This window comes from Diospyros lotus, chromosome 9 (genome assembly GCF_014633365.1).
Source record: "Diospyros lotus cultivar Yz01 chromosome 9, ASM1463336v1, whole genome shotgun sequence".
Classification (NCBI taxonomy): Eukaryota; Viridiplantae; Streptophyta; class Magnoliopsida; order Ericales; family Ebenaceae; genus Diospyros; species Diospyros lotus.
The window spans coordinates 37654439-37682421 of record NC_068346.1 but is presented as its reverse complement, the minus strand read 5'-3'; the positions used below and the strand labels follow the sequence as shown (position 1 = coordinate 37682421).

The following is a 27983-nucleotide window of genomic DNA, read 5'->3' as shown; positions in this document are numbered from 1 at the left end:
AACCGAAAATGTGTGCCATTTAGGATCTTTATCCCTAGGTTATTAGACCTTTGAAAAATTGGGAACTTGGCTCTGATACCAATTGATATAATCGTATAGCAATGGCACCACAACCCAAGAGGGGGGTGAATTGGGTTATTTTAAGATTTTAACGGAACTTGAAATCGTTTTGCATAAAAATGAGGATTTAGTGCAAAGGGAGATTGAGAAAGATGCTTAACAAAATAAATGGAATCAAGAACAAAAGCAATAGAGGGACATAACAATTTATAGTGGTTTGGCTAAACCAATCCTAAGCCACTACCTTAGCTCCCACTAAGGATTTTTAAACAATCCACTAAAATTTCCTACTTAATCTCAAGTAGGCCCTCTAGCAACAAGTTAGAAAAATACAAGCCTCCTACTTATACACAAGTAGGTCCTCTAGTCCCCAAGACTAGGAAATACAATCCTCCTACAATCAATGTAGGCTCTCTAGCAATCTTGCTAGGAAATGCAAGAGATTTACAGAAAATGGAGTCTAAAAGATGAATATCTTAATTACACGATCTCTCAAAAATGAAGCAAGGCTTGAAATCAAAATGATACAATATGAATGCAAAGCCTTTGGGAGAAAAATAAATAAAAAAATTGAGTACTTGAAAGATTGAACACTTGTGAGCTTGTAATAAATTCTCTTGGATGTTTGAATGATCCTTCAGCCCTCTATTTATAGTGCTTGGCAAGCTTTTTCAAAAATATAGTCGTTGGTAGGTGGAACGTTTTGGATGAGTTCTCAAACTAGTCGTTGGAAGTTTCTGAAACAAAAATGGTTGACAAATTCAAATAATTGATTGATATGTTAATTCAAAAATTCAAAAAGTGGTCGACACTTGGAGAAGAACGGTCAATAGTTTTGAAAAACAGTCGATAGTTCATGATGCAAAGGCGGTCAACAACAAACTAACGAGAGCACGATTTTAAGCAAGTCGACAGCAAAAAGAAGGCTAGTCAACAGCCTAGACCAAAATGGTCAGTTGTTCCTTAGAGCTTGTCAACAGTTTATCCTTTGCTTTTAAAACATAATGATCCATTTTCTCTAAATTTTTAAAGCCAATTTTGAAACATATTTTTGGAGATTCTTTTAAGTCTTAAGACTTTGTTTTTCAAAACTCCATCAATATAGATTTGAGAGAAATTTCTTTTTGGCGAAGAGATCGAAATTGATTTTCATTTGAGAATTTTTGAAACTGAAATCATTTTATAACTTGGTTTTATGATATAGATATAAAACCAATGTTTTTCATCCTCAAAACCAAATACAAGATCAAAATATCAATTTCTACAATGGGATGGTCACTAGGCCTTGGAACTGACTGTCACACTTCACTTCTTTCAAATTGATTTAATTCCTCTTGCATGGCATTAATCCAATATTCATCTTTTAAAGCTTTCTCAATGTTCTTAGGCTCAATTTGGGATAAAAAGGCTATAAAATGACATTCATTTCTAATGGATGATCTCGTTCTAACACCTTGAGGGATCACCAATTATTTCATTTTCCACTACATATTTTTTTTCCCTAGGAAATAATGGTTCTTTTTGGTTATTCCTCACATTTTCCTTATAAGGAATATTGTCATTTGATGGTGCTTCTTCATTCTTTTCCACATATAATTTTTCAAAATTCTTGTTTATATCAAGATCAATTTCCTCATTTGGCTTTGGTAGATTATTGTTTGAATCATCAACAACATGAATTGATTATTCTACTATTAAAGTTCTTTTATTAAAGACCCTATATGCATTACTTTGGGATGAATATCCTAGGAAAATGCTTTCGTCACTTTTTGCATCAAATTTACCTAAGGCATCCTTTCCATTGTTCAATATGAAACATTTACTCCCAAATATATGAAAATATGAGATGTTTGGTCTTTTCTGTTTGAATAATTCATAGGGGATTTTCTTTAATATTGGTCTTATGGAAACCCTATTTAGGATGTAACACGAAGTGTTTCTAGCTTTGACCAAAAAATATTTAGGTATACCACAAACATTTCCTACCCTATTTCCTAGCAATTTTGATTCATTTGATTTCAAGCAAATCACTTCACATGAGTTTGAACCAAAACATACTCTATATCCTCTATCACATAATTGACTTATGTTTAATAATTTGCGTTTAAGACCCTTTACAAAGAACACGTTCTCTAAAGTTAAGTTAGGGAATGAAATAGAGTCAATACCAAGAATCTTTACCTTTGAGTTGTCTCCATAGACTACATTACCTCCATTCTTGTAGGTGAGATGGTTGAAAAGCCTCTTATCCCCGGACATATGTTTGGAGCAACCGCTATCCAAAAACCATTTGCTTTTTACATGATTTGATGTCAAAGCAACCTGTCAAAGAACAAATTGTATTGTTCCCTTAATATGGTACCCATACTTTCTTGGGTCCTTTTTGATTAGCATTAGCATTTTCCTTTGGAACCCAAATTTGTTTAAATCTTGTGGGATTGTTTCTAATAAAACATTTGTTAATTAATTGAATGCTCATATTTTCCACAATAATAACAAACTACATTAATTTTTGAAAAGGTTCTTTTTCATATAAATCTTTGGTTTGAGGCCCTCACAAATGTTGTTTTTCCAATCTTAGTTTGGAAGAGATCAAAACCAATTCATTGTTTTTCTCTGAAATTTCTTTGATTTCCTAGCTAAAATCATTTCAAGTTTCTTTTTTCCCTCAACTAACTATTCTAGAGATTCTTTCAAATCCAAATTTTGTTTATGAAGATTTTCCTTTTCATCACTCAAAATTTTCTTTTCATCATACCATGAATCTCTTTCCTTTTTCAATGATGTGAATTCTCCTTCAAGAGACTTTATTTTCTTCTTTAGAAGATTGTTTTTCAAGCTTACTTTTGCAAACTCTTCCATTAGTTCATTAAAAGTATCATGCAACTCATCTAAAGTAAAATTTGAAGTATGAGTAGAGTAGCAAGATGTTACCTCATCTTCTTTCTTAGCCATGAGACACAAGTTGACCACCTCTTCCTCTTGTGATTCATCACTAGAGAATGAATCCTCATCGCTTCATGCCGCAAACGCCTTCTTCTTTCCTTTCCTAGCATTCTTCTTTAACAAAGGACATTCCATCCTTATATGATCTAGTTTCTTACATTCAAAATATCTAATTTCATTAGTAGTTTCTTCTTTTTGCTCTTTATCCTTTTTCAAATTTTTTCTTTGATTAAATTTTCCCATTTTCAAAAATCTATTGAACTTTCTTGCTAACAAAACAATATCTTCATCATCACTATCATGTGATACTTTTTCTTCTTTTTCAACTTTGAAAGCAATATTCTTTTGCTTATTTGGTTCCTCCATTATATCTCTTTTTCATAAAATTTCATGAGTCATCAAAGATCCAAACAAATTATCTAAAGACAATGTGTCTAAATTTTTGGCTTCGATAATAACCGCTACCTTTGGATCCCAAGCCCTTGGAAGGCTTCTTAGGATCTTCCTTACCTTTTCACCATTTGAGTAAACCTTCCCTCAATGACTCTAGACCGGTGACAATATCATTGAAACGGGTGAACATGTCTTTAACGGTCTCATCTTCCTTCATTGAAAACAACTCATAATCATGGGTTAGTAAATTGATTTTAGTCTCTTTTACCTGTTTTGTACCTTCATGCATCACCTTTAGCTTGTCCCATATTTCTTTAGCGGTTTTGCATCTTGATACTCTATTGAACTCTTCAGGGCTTAGTGCACAAAATAATGTATTCATTGCTTTGGCATTTATCTCTACGACCCTTCTTTGTTCATCTGTCCATTATTTGATATTCTCCATGTCCGATAGGGTTACACCTTCCATGACAATTTGCAATATGTTAATGTCCTACGTAAGAAAACAAGAAATCCTTTTTCTTCCAATAATCATAGTTAGTGTCATCAAAGAATGGGGCCGGGAGGTGCTTTGTCCCTCAAATGTAAGAAGAGCAAAAAATGTGTGCCATTATGAAAAAAAATTCTCCTTAGGTGGTTAAACCGTAAATGCAAGGAGATCGACTCTGATACCAATTGTTGTGATGTAGCACACTTGAATCACGACACACACAAAATGGGGGCAGAATTGGGTGTCTTTAAAAATGTTTGAAACTTTTGAATTTTTGATAAAAAAAAATGGAAATATAAAGCAGTGAAATAGTGATATGATCAAATAAGTGAATAATGCTAAAGGAAATAACAGCAAAAAGTAAATGAGGCACAAGATTTATAGTGGTTCGGCACCAGCCTACATCCACTTCTCCAACAATCTGGTTGGAGAATTTTATCCACTAAAACCTCTTACCAGAAACCGGTAGGCCCTTTAGCCTCAATGCTAGAAATTACAAAACCTCTTACCAAAAATTGGTAGGCCTTCTATCTTACAAGCTAGGCAATACAATAGAAAGTTACAATCGAAATAAATGTAGGAGATAACTCTCTTAGTTACAATGAAGCTCAATGATACAAATTCAAAGTCCTATCAAGAATTACAAAGATACACCTTGCCTTTGAAAAAAAAAAATGAAAGGTTGGAACATTTGAATATTAGAAATAACCACTTGAGCACATGCACTTGTTCATTAGCTTGTACTCTAGCAGTTTCAATCTATTTATAGCTTTCTAGTTGTCCAATGCATTGAATAGCCATTTAATGACCATTAAGTTGCATTTAACGCCTGAAAAACTAGCCATCTTAATTTGTCAGACAAGAAATTGTTGGCATATACTAAATCAATCAACTGATGCTATCGAAACACTTGAAATTTCAAATTGTTTTTAAATAAAATTTTAACATTTTTTGAAAAGAAGTCGACAATTTTGAAAAAGAGTCAACATTGTACAATCATTGTCGACTGAATTTGAACTAAAAACATTTGGACCAAGAGCATGAAAATTCTTTGTCAACAGATCATGGAACTGTCGACTGTTTTTGGCAGAAGGCCAAAAGTGGTCAACTATTTCCTTAAGAAATTGGACATTTTTTAATCTTTAAGACAGCCCATATTTCAAAGGCATAAAACAGTAGACAAATTACTTAGAGAAGTTGATAGTTTTGCCTTGATCTTTTAAAAGAATTGTATGATTTAAAAGAATTTTCTTGAAATATTTATCATACCAAGATAATATTTCAAGAGAATTTATCAAGAATAGCAAATGATAATTATTTAAGAAATCGTCATTAAAGAGTTTTACGTAAGTTTGAAAATATTAGGAGACCATCCTTAGGCAAAGAAATTATTTTCCATTTTCAAGCATAATCCAAATGATATTAAGATATTTTCCATAAACAAAAGACAATGAAGTTTTTCATCATCAAAATAATATCAAAAATATAACACATTCTAACCAAATATTTCCATAGTAGGGATCAACCCTATAGAGCTCTTTCAACACTTCGAACCCTAAGACTTGAATTTGCATGGTGAGCAAAGAATGCCTTTGACTTAATGCATCAGCTATTTGATTTTGGACTCCAACTTTGTGCCTGATTACAAAAGTAAAAGCTTGGAGGAACTCGACCCACTTTGCATGCCTATTGTTGAGCTTATGTTGGCCATTAATGTATTTTAATGCCTCATGATTCGAATAAAGCACAAACTCTTTAGAGTTGAGATAATGTCACCAACAAGTTAAAGCTTGAACAATAGCATAGAACTCCTTGTCATAAGTAGAATAATTTCTTCTTACGCCACTCCATGTTTCACTAAAATATGCAAGTGGTTTACCTTCTTGACAAAGGACAACACCAATGCCCACATTTGAGGCATCGCAACTCACTTCAAAGACTATGTCAAATTTTGGTAAAGCGAGAACAGGGGCCTCACACATTTTCTTCTTTATTAGCTCAAAGCTTTGTTGTGCCTCTTCATTCCACTTGGAGACGCCACCCCTTAAGCATTCCGTAATAGGGAAAATGATAGTGCTAAACCCTTGAATGATGCGGCTATAAGAAGAAGCTAAACCATGTAAGCTTCATATTTCTTGAATAGTTTTAGGAGTAGGCCAGCTAGCAATAGTTTCCACCTTGCTAGGATCAACCTTGAGACCTTCACCAGAGACAACATAGTTTAAAAACACAAGGCTATTAGTGCAGAAGTGACATTTCTTTAAATTGGCAAACAAGTGTAATCGCCGGAGTGTAAGGAAATTCAAGCGAAGATGCTCCATATGTTCCTCTTGACTCTTGCTATAAATGAAGATGTCGTCAAAATAAATGACAACAAAATTTCCAATATAAGGCTTGAAATTCTAATTCATGAGCTGTATGAAAGTAGAAGAAGCATTAGAAAGGCCAAAGGGCATTACCAACCATTCATAAACACCATCTCTTGTTTTGAAAGCCGTCTTCCTTTCATCTCCCAGTCTAATTTGAATTGGATGGTAGCCACTCCTGAGATCAATTTTTTAAAAAACAATAGCACCACAAAGTTGATCAAGTAAGTCATCAAGTTGAGGAATACGAAATCGATACTTGATAGTGATTTTGTTCATAGCTCTACTATCAATACACATACACCAAGAACCATCTTTCTTTGGAACTAGTATGGTAGGAATGGCACAAGGACTGAGACTTTCCCTTATCAAGTCTCTTGTCAATAACTCTTCAACTTTCTTATAGAGCTCCTTGTGTTCCTTAGGACTCATCTTGTATGTTGGTTTGTTGGGAATAGCAACACCAGGCATAAAATCAATGCAATGTTGGATCTCTCGCATTGGGGGTAATCCGGTAGGTGGAATTTCCTCTAGCATAATATCATGAAATTCTTCAAGCAATGGGTGCAAAATGGCTAGTGTTTTGTTCTCCCCATTTGCCTTAACAAATACGAAGGCATAAATTAGCGAACAATCCTCCAATTCTTTTATAAATTGAGACTTTGGAGGTTGTTTCATTCACCAAGAGAAGGCTTAGGAATAATTTCAGGCTTGGAAGGACCCAATGTGATCTTGATTCCATCCTTTACAAAGGAATGAATGTTCTTGTAGCCTTTATGCATAGACCTTTGATCATATTGCCATGGTCGTCTTAGAAGCAAATGACACACATCAATTCAAATGACATCACACATAACCTTGTCCTTGTAATTCTTTCCAATTGAAAAATCAACAAGACATCTTTTGTCTACCCTTACTTCATTTCCTTTGTAAAGCCAAGAGAGCTTGTAAGGGCACAAATGATTTTTTGACTTGAGATTTAGCTTAATTTTCCACCATAGTAGTAGAAACAAAATTCTCACAACTTCTCCATCAATGATAACCTTGCAAACTTTGTCGTGAGATGTACAAGAGTGGTATGGAAAATATTATTTTGTAACCACTTTTCATCTTCCACTTAAGCTTCACTCAAATTCCTTTAAGCAACAAGAGATTATCCTTAGTCACCATAAGTAATCTCTTCTTCACCACTTAAGTTACCGTCAAGAGTAAGAGAGTTGAGGTTAACCTCATCACCAATTTCTTCTTTCACAAGAGAAACAATTTTTCAATTTGGACAATCAAAAGCGAAATAACCAAATTCCTTACACTTAAAGCATTGGGTTGGCTTTGAAGTGCTTTGGTTCTTAGGCTGAGAACGAACTTCATTTTTTGAGATTGGCTAGGAGGAGGATGCTTTAGCCGTGGTCAAAGGCTTAGAAGAAGAACTCCCTCGGTTAAAGGATCACTCTTTACTTGAATAATGACAACTTTTCTCCTTTAATTGCTACTCAACTCAAGAAGCAAGTTTGTAGACATTGTTTAGAGTCCAATAAGGCTGCAACTCGACAAGATTGGCAATTTCAGATTTGAGACCAGCAAGATAAGGAGCTATCACTTGCTCATTGGCCTCATTAACATCGCATTGAAGCATCAAGTGTTCAAACTCAGTGGTGTATTCTTCCACAGACTTCTCTCCTTGGAGAAAATTGTGGAATTTAATGAAGGCATCTTGCTTATTGTACGTCTCTGGAAGAAACTTCTTCTTGAGTTCTCACTTCATCTTTTCCCAAGTTCTTATCTTTTGCTTTCCTTCACATTCTCTATATCTCTTCAAATTCTCCCACCAAATGGAAGCATGTTTCTTTAATTTGATAGGTACAAGTTTCACTTTTTGGTCATCTCTAATGTCATGATATTCAAATATCCTTTCCACCGTATGTAGCCAATCAAGAAACTCTTCTGGATGAGCTCGACCATCGAAGGTATATCAAGCCTGATTTGATAATCACATTGAGAACTGTTGTCTCTTCATGGATGCCACACAAAAGCCCTATTGCCAAACAAGCTAGAATGATCGTCATGGAAGGGATTGTCCTCCTTCTTGTCATCTTGAGCATCATGCTCAGAGTCATGATGAGGAGCATCATCATGTTCTCTAGCACGTAATTTTTCATCTCTTTCTAGAGTTGTTGAACTTGTCTTCTCAAATCATCCATATCAACATCACGAATGAGATGTTGACGACGTCTAATTAACCATGGTGATGTTCTAGGACGTCGGCTTTGATACCAATTTGACGGCAGATGGGGGAGAAGGTAACCAAGGACAACAATCAAGGGCACCAAACACTCTTAAGGAATCCACCAAAGAATGTAAGACTAGAAATTATAGAGAGGTCAAGAAGACACTCAACTAATTCAGGAAATTTTTCATTCAAAACATAGCATCCCTTCAACTACTACAAGAAGAACTTTATATAGGCATGGAACATCCCTCCATGTATAGGAATTAAAAGGTCTATTAACTATGATTTAAGAGCACTAAAAGACTCCTAGAATAGGCAAACGACATTCACAAGATCAAAGCATTATTTTAGAACTTGAAAGTGCTTTGAATCCTATGTTTTCTTTACTTTGGAAGGTTCTGACAGTCTGTAGTAAAATTGGTATAACTTTTGATGTATAACTCTGGTTCACTAACCGTTTGTGGAACTAGAAACTAGACTTCCAGAACTTTCAAATGACATGTAATTCGATTCATTTGGTTGAGGTTTGGCCCTCCCAATAAGCTCCCAAATTTACACCTCGTACATAGTTGACAGTCAAACAGTTTTGCCTCGTGTTGATTAATGAGCCTTGGAATGCTCCTGCATCAGTGATTTTGGTTGCTGCAAGGATAAAAGGAATACAAACTTTTTGTTAACGAATTCTTGGTGTTTTTTGTGCAGCTCGAAAGTGGTCCATTTGCAACGTTAAGCAAGCAACTTGAAGATAAGAGTCGTAAATTGAGGTATATGTTCCTCCTGTTAAGCCTAGTTTCCATGCATTCCACAAACCAAATGCATTTCTTTAATTTTTGTTTGAAACTTTTTATTCACATTTGATTAATTTATGTTTTATGACAGCCAGCTTAGAGGAGAAGAGCTCAATGGGCTTAATTTTGAAGAGCTAAAGCAACTAGAGAAATTGGTCCAAGGAGGATTACACCGTGTTTTAAGAGCAAAGGGTGACAAAATTGAGAAAGAAATGATTGCCCTCAAGAGAAAGGTAAGACATATGGTTGGGATTGCTAGCCATAACGAAATTGGTGCGGCCGGCGTGGCATTAAATGTGATAAAAATAAGAAAATGTGTCGAGCTAGTACCTGGCAGGGAACAAGAATTCATCTACATAGTAAAATAAAGACGTGATATATTTGCTGTTGTTTAATAACAATCACTAATTAGCTCTGTATATGCACCCATGATAAACATGCAGGAAGCCAGACTGATGGAAGAGAATTTATGCTTGAAACGGCAAATTGAAGTGAGAATTCAGAATTTATTGACTTTGTTGCTGCATGTGGTTTATTTTGTGGCCTACCCTTAACAGGCAGTTTAAAACTAGTAAGTGCAGGTCTTGACGACTGGGCAAACGCATGAACAGTCATCAGAATCCCCCGCCAACACTCCTGGTAGCTCAGCCGCCCCCTCTGAAGATTGTCAGAGCTCTGACACTAACTCCCTCCTCGAACTCAGGTCAATCTCCAATCTCATTTTAGATATTAGAAAGAAATGTTATTTGAATACTCAATTGTAGCATTTTTCACCACACGTAATAAAGTGATGTTTCCCATTTTCCCAGCCTAGCTTTTCGGAAATGGATTTGACGCGGGCGCAGGCAGCGATCTTTCTCACTGAGTCGCAGCATTATGTCCATCATCAGATCCTACGTACGTAAAAGGACTTTCTTTGCTCCCAGCTAGTTTCTTTACTGTATTTGTTTTGTGCCATAAATTCTGATTCTGCTGCACTTTGTAGGGTCTGCAACAGTGATTTTATAAGGTTTAATTCTGATAATGAATATATCAGCTACCTAAGTTCCCACTCCAAGTATCCTCCTAGACACGGTTGACTCAAAAGGAGCTTGTATTATAAGGTGATCCAATTAATAATATGTCTCATCTGCTTGGGAGTTTAACTCGCTTTAGGAAAACCTAATCAACTATACTATATATGGTTTCCTGCAACTTGCATGTACTGTCGAGAAAACAGCAGAAAAAAGACATGAAACTGGATAAGAAAGAAAAGAAGGGAACCCTTTTTGGGATTACAGATGGCAGTGCTTGATATAAAGAAGCGTTTTTATCATGGCTTATGTGTTGATGAAAACAAAATTATGTTTTTACGTACCTTGATAGGCTGATGGTGATTCTTTGCAAGATTTTCACTGTCCCCCAACTTATCTTAATTTATTTTTTATAGAGATAACTGGCTAATCATCCTGCCCTGGAACTCCATTTGTCAGGAGCCAAAGCACCAGTGTTCCCTCTTTTATAGGTCTTCTCCATGCCAACTTGCAAATAATGTGTGAAGATCTCATCACCTTATTCTTCATTATTCTGCTTTTATGGAATAATTTGGTCAAGGAAAGACTTCATAAGTCTCACTTGTGTCAACTTTAAGAATTTCAACTTATCAATTTCCTTTCCCAAAGCCAATACAGTGGATATCTTTTATTACCATGAAAGTAAACCAAGCCGACTAGATATGGCTAGCTTCTTCTTTGAGGGATGCCAAAATCCATAGTTCATGAAACTTGCCCTCTCCCTGTAGAGTAGAGCTTCCCTCTCTGGCTCATTGGCTTGGTTCTACTTTGGTCACCTCCACACAGATTTCTCTCATATCATTAGTTTTTGAGTTATTGTTTCATTGAAGAGCAACAGAATGGTTCCATTCAATCATGGCTGCAGCAATCCCAGTTTGTAAAGGAACTTGTGATGATTCTGATGATTTCCATGCTTTTCTCTTTCTAATTGTTAGTACAAGTAGTCAGAGGGCCAGTGGACATCTGTAGAGATACTGATTACACAGATGAGAAAGAATAACAAGAGGATTGAACTTAAAGCCTATATAATTTTACAAAGAATAGGTCTAGGTTTCTATTCCCAAAAAAACACACTATCAGAAGAGAAAAAAATAAATGACAGCATGCAAACATGAGACCAATTGGGTGAAAAGTCACTTTTCTAGCTTCTACGGAAAGTTGTCTTGACTCCCGGTCTCATTTTCAAGCACTTTCTTCGAGCATCAATGCTTGAAGTTTCTCTCTACGTCGCTCCAATTCCTGCAATACACAAGAAAGTTAAGGTCCTAAGAAATCAAGCTATCTACAGTTTAACATAACTGTCAAAAATAAGGAATGGTACCAATATAGATACGACTTTTCTACCATATGTTTCTCACCAATCAAAAGGAATCTGAAAAGTGTAGAAGCTAGGCATAGGCGGCTAGCACCATATAGTCAGAAGGATAAAATAACTCAGAAGTATGATATTTTGGATGGAGCTGTAGCACCATATTGTCGTGTAACCTTCCCCTGGAGTACATCACTTGACCTTGGGCTCTCTGCCTCGAATCCAAGGTCACTCAACCTTGAGCCTTTTGCCCACAACCTCAAAAAACCTTAATGGTGTTCTCTACGGTATCCTGTCTTTTTCCTGGAGCACCGCCCAATCAACGTTACTTGGCATTTGGGACTCTCGAGGAAGGGTTCCAAAGTGCTTCCACCATTTAGGGTTATCAAAAATTTTATGGTTTGGTGCGAGAGTGCGGAGGATTGTTATGGACACTTCCCTTTGTTCAAGAGACATTGATCCTTAATCAGTGTAAGAGAGAGACCAAGGGCATCCTAGTGATCATTCCATGCATGGACATATAGAAATCACAATACCACCTAGCATTCTAGAACACTCCGTAACTTTTTCCCCAGATCATCCATGATGATGAAAAAGCCCCACCCTAGTTTTTTGCAAGAGGATTTTTAGGACCCCCACTCCATCGCCTATAAGTAACTGAATGTATAGTAAGGAGTCGAGCAACATGTTACTTATACACTCCTCCAAATTGCTCCAGTATCTCTCAACCTCTTTACCTGCATTAGCTCCAAATAACTGAATGGTAGTATCCAAGCTCCCAATTCCCATCTCTGGCAGCATCCTTGTCAACAAAATGTGGTCTCCTAATGCTATCATTGGCAAAGAAATCGCACGCCCAAAATTACATCATGCTTAGATGACATAGAGCGTTTAAAAAATGTGGGGCAATCCTCTAATTAGTCAAAATAAACCAAAATAAGAAAGGATAAGAAGTGTTGACAGGCATGACAGATTGCGGCATTTTTATTTCTTTTTTGTTTAATGAAAAGAGATAAGAATATAAAAGAAGAAGAAGAAGAAGAAGAAAAGAGATGGGAATATGTGATCGCTGAAGCTACGTCGTAGTATTGACTACAGGAACCAAAGTAGTAACCTTGGTTCCTGCATGTCTTACCTGCAGGTCTTTAACAGCTTGCTCCATGCATGGAAACTTCCTTCTTCTGGCGTCCCCTGATTAACATTGAAATATACATTATAAACCATGAATACCTGTATGGAATCCAAACCATGCTTGAACCAAAAGATGGCGATCTTACCCAAACCAAAGGACAAATTATGGGTAAGTTCTTTAATGCCATTTGGGACGTACTTTAGAAAAACCTGAGAATTGGTGAAATAATTAAAATGAGAAAGGATGCTTGCAACATTTTCCTCGGGTTGATTGTTGGAATAGGACTTTTAAACAACGGCAAGTTAGTTGTTAAATACTTCAAACAAACAGTTGCTGTAGACCCAGTTTTATTCCATGAGAAAGCAACTTTGGTTGAGCAAAAAAGTGACAGCTTAATATTTGAGTTGCAGGGCAGGTTTTTCTTTTCTTTTCTTTTTTTTGTTTTTTATTGCACTTAGATCAATAAGAAAATTAAAAGAAATTAAATAAAAGCAAAATCAATAGTGATGTAAATTGACACACCCGATATAACATAAATATGAGAATAGATTGAAGAAACCACAAGCCAAGAAGCATGTAGCTTGCGAAGCCTTGGAGAAAAATACATAGATTCTTCCCACTGTCCAGATTCCTCAGGGTAAGCCTTTGTCATCACAGGCTCACAGCAACACTAAAAGCATCCAAAGTAACCTATGGTTTACAGAAGAACTAAAAGAAGTTTAGGGGTGAGATAAATGCACATTTTGTAAAATGTAGGATTTCTTCTTCTTCTTCTTCTTCTTCTTCTTCTTCTTCTTCTTCTTTGGATAGTTTCCTAAAAGTTAACCAGCTGTAATTCAGCTCTCTTTCTCTTTTTTGCTGGAGGGCAGTAGTTCAGTTCAAATTTAATTTCAAATAATACAAATGATCATCAAAGTTGCTGTTTACGGATCAGAACGATAATACAATAATAACTGAGAGCAGGAAAAAAAAAGGTTCAACCAAATTCCTAGCTTTTGGTAAATGATCAATCTACACGCTCTTCACTTGTTGGACTTAGCTCGATGGATCACCAAAAATAATATTGAACTAAAACAACTTTTATTATAACTAAATATACTTTTACAACTTTAAGAAGACACTCCCATTAATAGCCTTCACACTACACTCACTTTGTTGGTTTTGACGTAGAGAAAAACAGAACACAAATTAAAGGCTGGAAGAACTGATTTCTTTTGATTCAAAACCATATTTATAGAGATTACAGCCAAGACTTTCAAACACATTACCAACTCCTATCTGCAGACATACAGCTTAAATTAAGTTCATTTACTCATTTTACAAAAAATAAGCTTAAATCAAGCTTCGCCACAACTTGTCAAAAATATTTAGATACATCTAGTTTAGTCAAAAAGATTTTTTCTACAGTGACAGCAAGCTTGTCACAACACCATCACATTCACTCACTCCTTTCCCTCTCCACTCTCTTTTTCTATTCTATTTTTTTGTTGCTCTGTGCAACACACACTACACCTATTTATACTAGTGGAAGGTCAGTCATAGAGCTCTCCAGATAGCTCTTATATTAATGCCTAAAAATTAATGCTAAGTATGTAAAAGATTGGAGACTATGCAAAACATTCCCATCTAGAAAAATTTACTCGCCATAATTTTTCCTCTTAACTTTACTGGAAGATTCTATAGAGGGGCAGTGTTGATCTTTAATTCTCGCCTTCAACATTGACTTCACTTGACTTTGTTATCATTCCTAATTTTCATCGAAATTCTACAAACTTGGACAAATTTAGACTCTTCATAAAAATATCTACGGCTTGATCTCCTGTCTTGATTGATTGCATTTCAATCCCTCCTTGTAGTACCTTATCCCTTACATAACGATGATGTATCTCCACGTACTTTGTCCTTGCATGAAACACTGGATTCTTTGCCAATCAAATTGCTAATTGATTGTCACAATGGAGAAGTATTGGGTAATCAACTAGCTGGTGCAAATTATTTAGCAATTACAATAGCCATGTACTTTCTTAGGCTACAATTGTTGCTGCTCGAGACTCTACTTTAATAGTAGAAAGTGACACTCTTGGCTACCTTTTGCTACACCAAGATACTACTCCTAATCCAACATGAAACACGCATCCTGTTGTTGATCAACGTGTGTCATAATCTCTAACGAAATTTGCATCACATTATTCTCTGTGACTTTAATTTCTACTCCTTTCTTATATAAGAGACCAAAGTTAATTGTGCCTTTTATATATCGCAATATTCATCATACGACTTCAAGATAAGGCTTCCTAGGCTTCTGCATGAACTGGCTAGCTACTCCAATTGTAAACACAATGTCATGTCTGGTCAAGTGATGGTCAGATAGATTAACTTCCAACCAGTGGTTGGTACATAGCTGAATCCTCCAATTCTCTAATTTCCTCTGCACATAGTTTTATATTGATTTCCATTGTTGTAGATATTGGCTTGCACTCAAGCATCCCAAACTTTTGCAAGAGATCCTTTGTGTACTTGTATTGATTCAAGAATGGTCATTCTTTCGTATATTGGACTTCAAGTCCGAGGAAATTTTTTAGGTCTCCCAACTCCATCAACTGAAATCGAACCATCAAATTTTCTCTAATGAAATAAACTTTTATTTGGCTGACTCCAATGATAATGAGATCATCTACATATTCTAGCATTATTGCTATCTTGCCATCTCGTTTCCTTATGAACAGGCTCAAGTTTGTTTGGTTGTCTCATGGGGCTTGCTTTAATCCATAAATAGTTTTTCTTAACTTACACACTTATTCCAAATAGTTAGCATCTTTAAAACTTTATGGTTGCTCCATATAAATATCTCAATCTATTTCTCCATGAAGAAAAAAGCATTTTTCACGTTCATCTGTCACAACCAATGCCAGCTCAAGGGTATGCGAGGCTCTAGGTGATAATTAATTTAGTGGTCGTTTAAAAAATAATAAAATTTATTAAAAATTTATTTTTCTTATTTTTTGAGATGCAAAATTATTAATTAATTTTTTGTATTTTAGTTTAGAAAGTAAATCTTTTTCAATTTTATAATATAGCCATATTACTTAATCTTTCTTATCACATAGTTGAACGTAAATGAGATTTTATTAATTTTAATTTTAAAAAAAATTCTTTCTACTGAAACTATAATAATAGAAATTGTTAATAATATGCTATAAGCTATTCATGCATTTGAAAAAGAATATACATTTTTTATAAAATTTAATAAAACAAGTGGTGTTTTAATTTCTATGGTTATAATTTCTTTTAAAACGTTTAATTCTGAAAATAAATCTAAACCATTAATATCAAATAGCATATCAAGTTTTAGAAAAAATTTAAGATTTAAACAATTTTTATTCAAATTATCATCATCAAACAATTTTAACTTTTCTACGTTATAAAGTAATTTTATATCAATTTTTCTTCTACAATTCTACTCCACCGTTTTCGTTCCACCATTGTCGATATTTGGGATCAGTGATTCAAAAAGATGGAGAAATTCAAGAGGATGTCACACATAGAATTAAGGCAGGTTGGCTAAAATGGAGAAATGCATCGGTGGTGTTATGTGATGGTAAAATCCCATTAAAATTGAAAGAAAAATTCTATAGGACAGCTATAAGACCAGTTTTGTTATACGGCTCAGAATGTTGGGTAGTCAAATACCAACATCCTCATCCTCAGAATGTAGTGGAGATGAGGATGTTAAGATGGATGTGCGGCCATACAAGAAAATATAAAATTAGAAATGAAGTTATTCGTAATAAGATATGAGTAGTGCCAATAGAAGATAAGATGAGATAGACTAGACTAAAATGGTTTGGTCATGTGAGAATGAGATCAAGAGACGCTCCTGTGAGGAGAGTTGATGAAATGGAACAATTAATCAAAAAAAGAGATAGAGGCAGACCTAAGAAGATTTTGAGGGAAACATTAAAGTTTGATATGAAGTGTATGGATCTCAATGAAGATATGACAAAAGATAGAAATACATGAAAGTCTAGAATTCATGTAGCCGACCCCACATAGTGGGATAAAGGCTGGATATGTTGTTGTTGTTGTTGTTGTTGTATTCAATTTTCAGGGATAGCTTGCAGTTGTATTTTATAACTGGAAGCTAGAATATGAGCTGCCAGCAGCAGGTGAGGCTATCATCTTCCTTCTATTTCTAATTTTCTATCTGTCCATGCTCTATCTCTCTCTCTCTCTCTCATGTCACTCAAAAGTCAAAATTCAACATAAAGTAGGGAAGATATATTCTACAATCTCTTGAAGCAGTGAAATTTCTGGGTAGGGCCGGCGACCACTGCAATTTTAGGCCACCTCCTTTTTGGGGGCCCTAGGGTCTATGCCTTAAGTCGGCCCTGGGCAAAACTTCGCATATTTATTAGCTACTAGGGCTAAAAAGACATGTGACGTGGTTATTTTAGCCATTAGACTAAACGTCTCCTCATATTCTAGCCTATATTACTCTGAGAATCCATGAGTGACTAGTCAAGCCTTGTATCTTTTTATTGATTCATTTGCACACAGCTTTACTTTGTATACCCATTTGCACGATATGAGTTTCAACACCAACTCCCAAGTTTGATTTTGCTTTAGTTCTACTACCTCTTCTTCCATTAATTGCTTTCCTCCACTTAATATTCTTTAATGCTTCTTCAAATGTAGTAGGTTCTCTAGCACTATCTTCCTTTTCAGCAAGAGCGGCATTTGCAAACTTGAAGGAGAATTGTTGTGGCTCCTCATCTATTTCCTCAAATTCATTTGGTTGAAGGTCTTATGTCATCTTATGTTCTCCATACGCCACGAACTTGTAGGAGAACTTGTTTGTATAGCATTTTTTGGAGACTCTTGTCGTCTTGGGCTTAGAGAGGAACTATCCTCTTATTCTTGCAACTCCAACTTCTCCCGAAGCTTGCTCTTCAATTCCTTAGAATCTAGTAATGCTACCTCTTGTGATGACCACCATGAGGATGCTTAATCAAATACTACATTTCATGCAATGTAACAATGACCAATTATAGGGTCACAACATTTTCACCTTTTCTTCTCAGAGTTATAACTAACAAAAATGCATCGTAATGCCTTTTTGTCAAGCTTTATGTGCAAATGATGAAGTATGAACACATAACATATGCACCCAATGACTTTAAGATGGTTGACTATTGGCTGGAGGTTTCATAATTTTTGAAAGGGTGAATCAATATCGAGTCATACTTGAGGTAGCTTGTTTGTAATGGACACTACTATCTTCATGCATTATGTTCAAAATTGACTGGCCATATTCTTTACATACAACATGTTTTGACATGTTTCTCTAAGATGTCAATTTTTCCTTTCTGCCACACTATTTTGTTGTGGTGTTCACGAGCAAGTCAATTGGCATTGAATCTTGCAAGCTTTGAGATAGCTAAAGACCTCTTTTGATGTGTACTCTCTTCCATTATCTATGCGTAGACATTTAATCTTTCCATCTATTATACTCTCGATGTTCTCCTTGAACTTAAATTTCTTTAACATCTCAAACTTTTTCTTTCATAAAGTCCACCCAAACATACCTGAAAAAGTCATCAATGAAGGTGTTGGTCCTTTAATGAACGGTCACTCAAGAATGGCAGTGAATTGAGTGGTTAAAACTTTTTCAACTTCTCGCTTATTTTATTGGATTTCTGAGGAGAATTATTAATAAAGGATTTTTATCAAAAACCTTTATTTTATTACACCTTGTTGATTAGATCAAATGAGTTATTAATTAATCAATTTTAAAATATTGCAATCAGTTTATTTAACTAATCTTGCAAAATTGAAATCTTCACAATAAATAACAAATCAATAAAGGAAGATAAACATAACGATATATAGTGGTTCGGTGTATCTCAAACACCTAATCTACTCTCCCAAGGTCTAACCACCCTTAGGGTTTCATTAAATCCAATCAACGCCAAGGTTTTCCCTTATCTTGAAAACTAGATCAAACACGCAAACTCGCCTAGATATAAATCCAGATCTAGGCAACTAATACAAAGTCACAATCGAGTTTAAATGTTACAATACTCGTCCACACTTGGACTCTAAACAATCAAAGAATATTAACAGCACAATATTAAATTTGATAAATATACCCTCATATCAAATGAAGACAGATAGATGAATATTCAGCACTTTGATCTCCAATAGTGGTAGGCTCTTTGTTTGATACGGAATCGAAAGCGTATAAGCCTTGAGAAGCAATAGATCTTTGAGATAGTTCTTCTAGTTGTTTTGAGATTTCAGAATGGCATAAGTATCCTCCTTGATATGCATATGATGTATATATAGGGGCTAGGGCAACCTGCATAACGTTCAAAAAAATTTGGCCACGAAACAAATTAAGTCCACTTAGCCTCATGGAGAGTCGAGTTATTTTTGGCTTAAGTCGATTTATTTTAGAATAAGTCAACTTAGCTTAAAATACCTCTCTGTCGAGTCGACTTAACCAAAACCTGCATCAAACAAGCTTTCTACCGAGTTGACTTATCAACGATCAAGTCGACTTATTGGTTCAATTTTTATAAAATAATTTTTTAACTTATTTAAAAACTTATTGCAAGATGAATTTCATAAAAAATATTAATTTTTTATAATATGAAATATATAAGAAATATTTTGAGAAAATTTAGGAGCCTTAATTTGTATATTCAACAATTAAGCGTTTTTGTAATTCATCAAAACACCAAAATAAATTTAGATATACTAAGTTGGCTCAACAGAAGGTTACCATGTAGCGACATCCACTTATTGATGGTTGTTTGCCTGGCCCAAACACGTTTGAATGTACTAACTCTAGTGGTTGCTTTGCTCTATACTTTTGGACTCCCTTATAAGGTAGCCGATGCTCATTACTGTATTAACATCCAGCACATATAGTGTCTTCATGAATCTTTACTTGAGGGAGACCTTTGAGCATTGACTACTGCATCATTTTCTTTAACTTGTGGTAGCTGACATGCCTTACTCTTGCATCCCACGTGTGTCTCATTCTTCCTTGTCTTCTCTCATTATGGCTTCTCTGCTAACATCACATAGATGGACTCCAGTCACCGTCCTTCCATGATAGAAGTGCCTGAATATTTTAAATTTTGATACACCTTTACATCTTTAGGGCCAAATACTACAAAGTTACATGAGCTTGTCAGTTGAGATACTTACAACAAGTTTTTCTTCATTCCAGACACGTGCAAAACATCTTATAACTGTACTTGATTGGGAATGAAATGTGGTGCAATCATTGTGTCACCAATGTGAGTGATGAGTAATTTTGAGTTGTGAATAGTTAAGATAACTTCTCCTCTTTTATACTTTGATAAGGATTGCAACTTATCCTTATCACCTATCATATGGTTGGAGCAATCAGAGTCAATGATCTAATCCTTGTCATAGTTGGGAGCTTACACACTTGTTATTACAAGTGCTTCCTCATGTGTCTTAGCCACATTGTCTTTATTGCCAACCTTGTCTTCTACCGCTTCTATAGGATTAGCCATAGTGAATGATGCTTGGAAGTCCTACTCTTTTTCACTGTTTTGTGGTGACTTTTTGAAATCACCACATTTCCTTCTATTGTCTTTTTCCTATGCCGAGCAAAATGTCCCTTTTTTTCCCACAAATAAAGCATTTATTACTTTGTCATGCTCATGCATTGTTTCTTCCATGGCCACATAGCAAGGCTTTCTGTTCGCGTATTCTTTCCCGCAAGTGAATGGAATCGTAACAAGTAATATAATGATAAATAGAGTATCGTTCCCATAAGGATTAGCTTTCAATCCCTACTTTAACCACTATTAACTTTAATAAGTCACACACAATCAAAATAATACTCAATGGAAGTTCTATATTAACTAAAACCAACTCACTAAATGGAAAACACAAAATAATTCTTTAGGTTTTAAATGTAGAAATCTAATGCACTAGGGTTTATGAATCCACCGTAGTTCTTTAATTGATTTAATCTTTCAGTGATCGGGTTTTATAATTCTTACTTGAAGCTGAAAATCAATGATCCTAAGTTAATCAAAAGCCTCTCTCGATGGTCGATTGAATCTATGCTTACATATGAGATTAATTATCTCTAATTAATCTGCAAATATACAAACATGCATTTATCCACAATGATCATCAAAATAAGATTTCACAAGGCATAACGGTATCTCTACCTATTATTGAACCTTATGTCGTTTATTACCAAGTGCTAATCTATATTGAATCTCTCGAAAGCAATATAAATCACAAACACGTTCTAATGGCGGCCAAGCATCAAAACGGAATTAGTGCATAACAAACGATCAACCCGAAAGACAAGAATATAATAAAACCCAAATACTTTTAGTTAAATCATCATTGAACTAGGTTTCATCAATCACCCTAGCAACAAAGTACTTAGCCTAGCATAGTTTCAACCAATGAAAGAATAATAAAAACAAAGTTCATGATGTTGGAGAGAAGAAAGAATGGAAAAATACAACCAAACCGAATATCTTCAAGAAAATCTCCCTCTTCTTCCTAGACTTGTTGTCTTCTCCTCCTCCAAAAGCTCCCCAATCTATCAAGAATCCTTCCTTATATAGTGCTTTTTAGGTCTTCAAAGTCGTGCCCCTTGAGAGAGCCCATCTCTACTTGATTTGAAAGGAAACGGGCTCAAAATGGCCTTTTTACGAAGCTTAGAGCCTTACCGCGGCCTTACCACGGAATGCATTCCGCGGTAAGGTTGTGAGCCACAGAATGAAAATCTTGTCACGGGCTTACCACAGAATGTTTTCCGCGGTAAGGTCGTGAGCCACAGAATACTTCTTCAACCACGGCTTTATCACGGAATGCTTTCCGCGATAAGGCCGTGAGCCACAGAAAACAATTCTTACCACGACCCTACCACACAATGCTTTGCGTGACAGCACTGTGAGCCGTTTCTCTTTGATTTCCAACACTTCACCAATGACGTCATTCTTCCGACGCTTTGCGACATCATCATCCTCGACCCCGAATGGACCTTTGACCTTGCCTTTACTGCCATTTTAGCTCCAAAAATGCGACATTATCATCACTTTGTGCTCCTATTGTCTTCAACACATGCTCCACATGTAATACCCAGTATTAAATATTAAGAGAATTTTTGAAAATTATGGGATCAAAATGGAATTTACAATAGTTTCGGGCTTAAGTGCAATATTCAAAACTTAAACAAAAGACGAATGACTAAGTTAGGATGAGCCAATTAAGGTGAAATGGCAAAATTGGGCGATATTTGATAAAAATCAAGAGATTCCGAAGAGTTGAAGTCAAAAGCACACAATTAGGAGCGTCCGGACAAAAGTGTAGATTTTGTAAACTGCCCGAAGGAGGCCGAGATGGCAAGTTTTTCAGAAATTCCAAAGGGAAAATGGAAAATCCAGAACTTGAGGGCCATTGTGGAAGTATTAGAAAGTCTAGGGGTATCTAAGAAATGGAGGAAATTCAATTAAAAGAAGGTTGGGGGCTAAAATGCAATTTTTGCAAAATTTCTTGGTGTGAAACCGACCGGCCGCCTGTGACCGCCGGCGGTTGCTTCTAGGGGCATCGGGCAGGTCACCCGGAGGCTCTAGGCTAGCCTCCAGACGATGATGAGCTCGATGGGAGCTTCCATTGGCCGGAAAAGGGTTGGATTTGATCGAAATGATGGCCAAAAAGATTTTCGATTTGGCCGAATCTTTCAAGGGTTCTAGCTCTCAATTTGGTGTTTCTCGATTGGCTTAAAGGCTAGATCTGGGCTTAAGGGATAAGGACGAGCAAGATAGAGTGGTGAATCGGGTAAAAAATCGAGTATAAAAGGGGGTTCTCAGCCGAGGGTTCCAAAAACAAAAACGGCCGAAATTTCTTGTGTTTTTGCTTGAATCGAGCTTGAGGGATAAGGGGTTTTTGTTCCTTAGGTCGAGAGGGTCATTTCTGGAGCATTTGGAGTCGATTGGTGTAGGATAAGTGGGTGATTTTGGAGTTGGCCGAAAAATTGGGCTTGCCGATGCCGCGACCTGCAACTGGGTTTTAAACCCACCTCCGGCCACTTTTTTCGATGAGTAAAGGGTCCATTGGGGTCGCCTTGAAGAGATCTACAAGACCCTGTAGAAATTTGGAGCATTGGAGGTCGCCGGAGCCGGAGAAGAAGGCCGAAGAAGAAGACTGTGCGGCGGCGCGTGGCTCCCACTCGCAGGACCTCGGGGTGGCGCGTGAGGGCACGTGAGGTAGGGTTTTTGTGTGTTTTTAATTTCAGAATTTAGGTAGAATTATTTTAGGAATTATCATGGAAAAATATTTTGTAAAAGTTGATGTTAGGTATTTTTAATGAATTTTCGAAGGTATAAATGCTTGAAAAATAAATAAAAATAGAGAAAATTGTGAAAAATAGAAACGTTGATTCCAAAGGTCTTGAATGGTGAAATAGGAGTCAATTGGGTCGTTGGAAGAAGGATTATGCGATTTTCAAGGTGTGGCACATTTTTCGAGGCGAAATCTGAACTTTTCTGAATTGAGGTGAGTGGTTTGATTCTAGCTTTACCTTATCTTGGAAGTGTTTTTAAATGCTTGTGGTGAGTTCTAGCGAGCGGTTTCGCCCTCTTAGACTTAGATTGTTTTACCAGGCTTTTACTTATGAACACTGTGTCGACATTCGCTATATTGTATTAACTGATTTACTTTAAAATGTTGGTGCATGGCGTGTGAATTTTCATATCGTTTGGGGTCAAGTTTCATTGCATTGTTGGGTTCATACGGGGCAGGACAGGATCTTCTTGGGAATGGGACACGGTTAGTCCTGGTGATCGGGTGACACGGTAGGGCACCCGGGGCCAATACTGGTGATCGGGTGACATGGTAGGGCATCCGGGACTGGAAACCGAGTGACACGGTAGGGCACCCGAGGATTAAGTATGTCAGGGAAATTTCTCAAGTTTGACGTGTCATGCATGTTGTCGTTTAGTATGCCATGCTCATGTGTCTTTCATGCATTATATAAACTGTTTCATGCCTTCACTTAGATGTTTCATCATCTAACCTGGATTATGCCCCTGGAACATTCAACGTTCCAGTTAGGGACAGCTGCGAGGTCAAGGACGAGGCCGGAGAGCCAATGGTGTTTATGTGATAGTCGTTGTATCATTTGGTAGTATAGGAACTTATTTTGCTATATGTATGAACAATCGTACCTCGGTGTTGTAAACATTTTGTAACGATGTTATATGTATGTTGGTAGGAAACATCTTGTGTGTAACACGTGGTAGGCCACGTTATTTTGATGGTTAAGTATTCCGCTGTATTTATAATGTCTCGTTTAGTTATGATTTTGTTATTGTTAACTAAACGAGTAAGACTGGAACTCTCGGGATATATATATATCTGCATGTGAAAATTGTTCTTGAAATCACCGCGGGTGCTGGCTATAGTTTTGGCGACAAGTGTTTCATCTGCATGTGAAGATTGTGCTCTCAGGCGCCGCGAGTGACGGACTCGAAAAAAAAAAAAGAAAAACCCGGGAATTTCCTTATAGTGACACGCCTGTATAGGGTAGGGGTGTTACAATTGGTATCAGAGCCCTAGGTTAAAACCCTAGGATGGTTAGGCTAGGTTATTGAACTTAGCACGGTTAGGTTTGTTAACTTAGAACAGGGATATGGATTCTAGGTGACATATGAAAACTTTAGGAAACACTTGTTTGAGGTTTCTGAGAAAATCTTTGTGTATTATTAGTAGAAAATGGTGGATCAAGTACTGCTGTCGCATTGGACAAACAGGTTCGAAGCTCGAGGAAACCCGCAAAATGAGGACATGAATGTGTTTCAGCTTGCAATGGAGGAAATTATTGATGATGTGCCCCCCAGCTATCGACAGTTGGTAGATTTATCAGAGTTTCAGATCGGTTTTCTTATTGATCAGCTGGAGGGGGAATGGAAGACTTTTGCATAATGGTTGTGGCAGGACTGGGAAGACGACTCTCTACGTGAATTCTGCTCAAGAATGCGGAACGAACATCAGGATCTACTCGGGGACGTTATGGATGAGGAAGAACAGGCAGAGATTGCTGCAAATCTCGCGAATGAGGTCATAGATATTAGCTCTGATGAGGAATTAGATGAGGAATCTCAGGAGGTCCAAGATGATAACGAAGGACCCCCGGTAGCATCCGACAGTGACGGGGACCACAAGGAGTCATGGATTTGGAGGCCGAAGAACTACTGAGCAAGGCCGAAGAAATAGCTGATGAATGAAGTGATATGTAAATATAAAATAAAATAAGATGTTATGTCTATTTTCCTTTTCGGTTGTACTAAGTTGTTCTGTTTTGTGGGATATTATAAAGAAATAAAACTGTCCCCTTTGTATAGAAACAATCTTGTCTTGAGTATAATTTATTTCCGTGATTCACTTCAGATGGTGAATACACGAAGGCTACGGGACGCAGCTCATGACGAAAGTGGGAGAAGAGAAGGAAATAATCCCGAAGATCAGGATGATCGCAGGAATCACCTAAGAGGGAACAGAAGATACGTCGGGGAATCGAGCTCAGTGAGGACCGATTTGAGCGAATTGAGCAATTTTTAGAAAATATGCTGACATACGTGAGTCGAGAGGAGCCTACTCGGCACACGACCACGGCATTGGAGCGGTATCGACACCTGAGACCCCTTGTGTTCAAAGGAAGGATTGGCGATGATCCTAGCTCAGCCGAGTATTGGCCGGAGCAAATCGAGAAACTACTTCAACATCTCCAGTGTAGTGAAGAGGAGAAGGTAAGGTGTGCAACCTACACGTTGGAGGAAGAAGCAGGTCGGTGGTGGCAATCTACCTAGCGTTTAATAATGAGGTCACAACAGGAGCGTGAGGCTGAAGATGAGGATGCACCAATGTATACCTGCGCAGGATTCAAGGCAGAGTTTAACGCTAAGTACTTTTCTAAGAGTTGGAAGGAAGAAAGAATCTGGGAGTTTATGAGACTCAAGCAGACGGACGAGATGTCTGTGAGCCAATACGATAATCGGTTCATTCAACTGATTAAGTACATGCCCATGTACGAAACTGACGAGAGTCAGAAGGCACAAAAGTTTGTTTCAGGATTACAAGAACATCTCCACAAGTTTTAAGTGGATGGGACATTGAAACTTACAAAGAAGCATTGCACCAAGCTTTGACCATTGAGAGAAATTTGACACGAGCCAAGATAATCAAGACAGAGGAAGGAAGTAAGAGCGGTAAACCAGACAGTTCGAAGACTCAACCAAGGGACGACGGGAAGTGCCCTCGATGTAAGAGGAAACACTTTGGAAAAAGATGTGTTGTAAAATGCTACGGATGCGGTGAAGAAGGCCACATTGGAAGAAACTGCCCAAAGAACAATGCAACGCCCCAGGTTAGGTATCAGGGAAAAGTGGTGTGTTACAACTGTGGTCAACTAGGGCATATCTCACGAGATTGCTCGAAAAGGCAAAAGATGGAACCACCGAGTGGAAGTGCGCAAAATGTTCGTCCGAGTCGGGTGTACAATCTAACTTGTGAGGACGCTGAGGCCGATCCTGCAGTTATTGAAGGTACACTGTTCTTCTCAAATACTCCAGTTCATGCTTTAATAGATCCGGGTGCTACGCATTCATTCGTTTCGCATGCATCAGTAGAAGGTTTAAAGTTAGAACCTAGGGAATTGGGCTACCAAATGGTAATAGCTACACCGATGGGTTCAACCCTAAGAACTGCGGTGGGGTGCCGTGGGTGTATTTTCAATATGGGAGAGGAAAATTTCAAGATCGATTTAGTGGTGTTAGACATTCAGGATTTTGACATAATTATAGGAATGGATTTTCTATCGCTACATGAGGCTAAGATAGATTGTAAGAGTAAGACTGTGAGCTTACCCAAGTCGAACGGAGAGTGGATCATGTTTCAAGGCCAGGGTAGGAAGATTAGGAGAGAACGTGGCATGACTTTTCAAGCATTGCAAATAGCCAAACCCGAATCTGGAAAGAAAAGTCTCGAGTTGGAATCAGTGAGGGTCGCGAAAGAGTATCCTGAGGTTTTTCCCGAGGAATTACCAGGATTACCTCCCCAAAGAGAAATTGAATTCTCGATAGACCTTGTACCAGGTACACAGCCAATATCCATACCTCCGTACAAGATGGCCCCAGCTGAGATGAGAGAGTTGAAGGAGCAGTTGCAAGACTTGACCGACAAAGGATTCATTAGACCAAGTGTGTCGCCTTGGGGAGCACCGATATTGTTCGTAAAGAAGAAAGATGGTACTTTGCGGATGTGCACTGACTACCGACAATTAAACAAGGTAACCATAAAGAATAAGTACCCGTTGCCTAGGATTGAAGAATTGTTTGACCAACTTCAAGGAGCTAGGGTATTTTCTAAGATAGACCTTCGGTCAGGGTATTATCAGATGAAGATCAAACCGAAAGATGTACCCAAGACTGCATTTCGATCACGGTATGGTCACTACGAATATCTAGTGATGCCGTTTGGATTGACCAATGTACCTGCTGCATTTATGGATTTGATGAATCGAACTTTTAAACCTTTCCTAGACAAATTCGTAATAGTGTTCATAGATGATATTTTGATATACTCTGCAAGTGAGAATGACCATGAAGAACATTTAAGGGTAGTCTTGCAGACTTTAAAGGACCATAAGTTGTACGCCAAGTTCTCGAAGTGTGAATTCTGGCTTACTCAGGTAGCTTTTCTTGGACATATAATTTTTGCTGAAGGTATAGCTGTCGATCCAACAAAGATAGAAGCGGTTCAAAAGTGGCAAGCACCTAAGACCATTGGGGAAATCCGAAGTTTTCTTAGCTTAGCTGGATACTATAAAACATTTGTAGAAGGATTTTCAAAGATATCTGTTCCGCTTACTCGATTGACGCAGAAAGAAGTTAAATTTGAATGGGACGATAAAAGTGAGCAAAGTTTTCAAGAGCTTAAGGCGCGATTAACTACGGCACCGATTCTAACAATGCCAACAGAATCAGGAAAGTTTGTGGTGTATAGTGATGCTTCTGGGATAGGGTTGGGATGCGTTTTAATGCAAGATGAGAAAGTAATCGCTTACGGATCTCGGCAACTAAAAAGGCATGAGCAGAACTACCCAACTCACGACTTGGAATTAGCAGACATAATTTATGCTTTGAAGTTGTGGAGG

At 37.1% G+C, this 27983-nt stretch overlaps 1 protein-coding gene across 5 annotated transcripts in view; it reads left to right on the top strand.

The window, feature by feature from the left end:
* Positions 1-10759, top strand: part of LOC127809902 (MADS-box protein JOINTLESS-like) — a 120418-nt gene extending 109659 nt beyond the window's left edge. The window contains exons 4-9 of one of the 5 annotated variants that reach the window (XR_008025298.1): positions 9185-9246; positions 9362-9503; positions 9714-9761; positions 9852-9973; positions 10080-10167; positions 10268-10759. Coding sequence is in view for 2 of the 5 variants with exons in the window: in XM_052349072.1 (XP_052205032.1) it covers positions 9185-9246; positions 9362-9503; positions 9714-9761; positions 9852-9973; positions 10080-10104 (399 nt within the window). In the remaining 3 variants the exon portion in view is untranslated. Of the gene's footprint in view, positions 1-9184; positions 9247-9361; positions 9504-9713; positions 9762-9842; positions 9974-10079 lie in introns of all 5 variants that reach the window. The other 4 variants (XR_008025297.1, XR_008025299.1, XM_052349072.1 and 1 more) reach the window with 4 other exon arrangements.
* The last annotated feature ends 17224 nt before the right edge of the window (positions 10760-27983 follow it).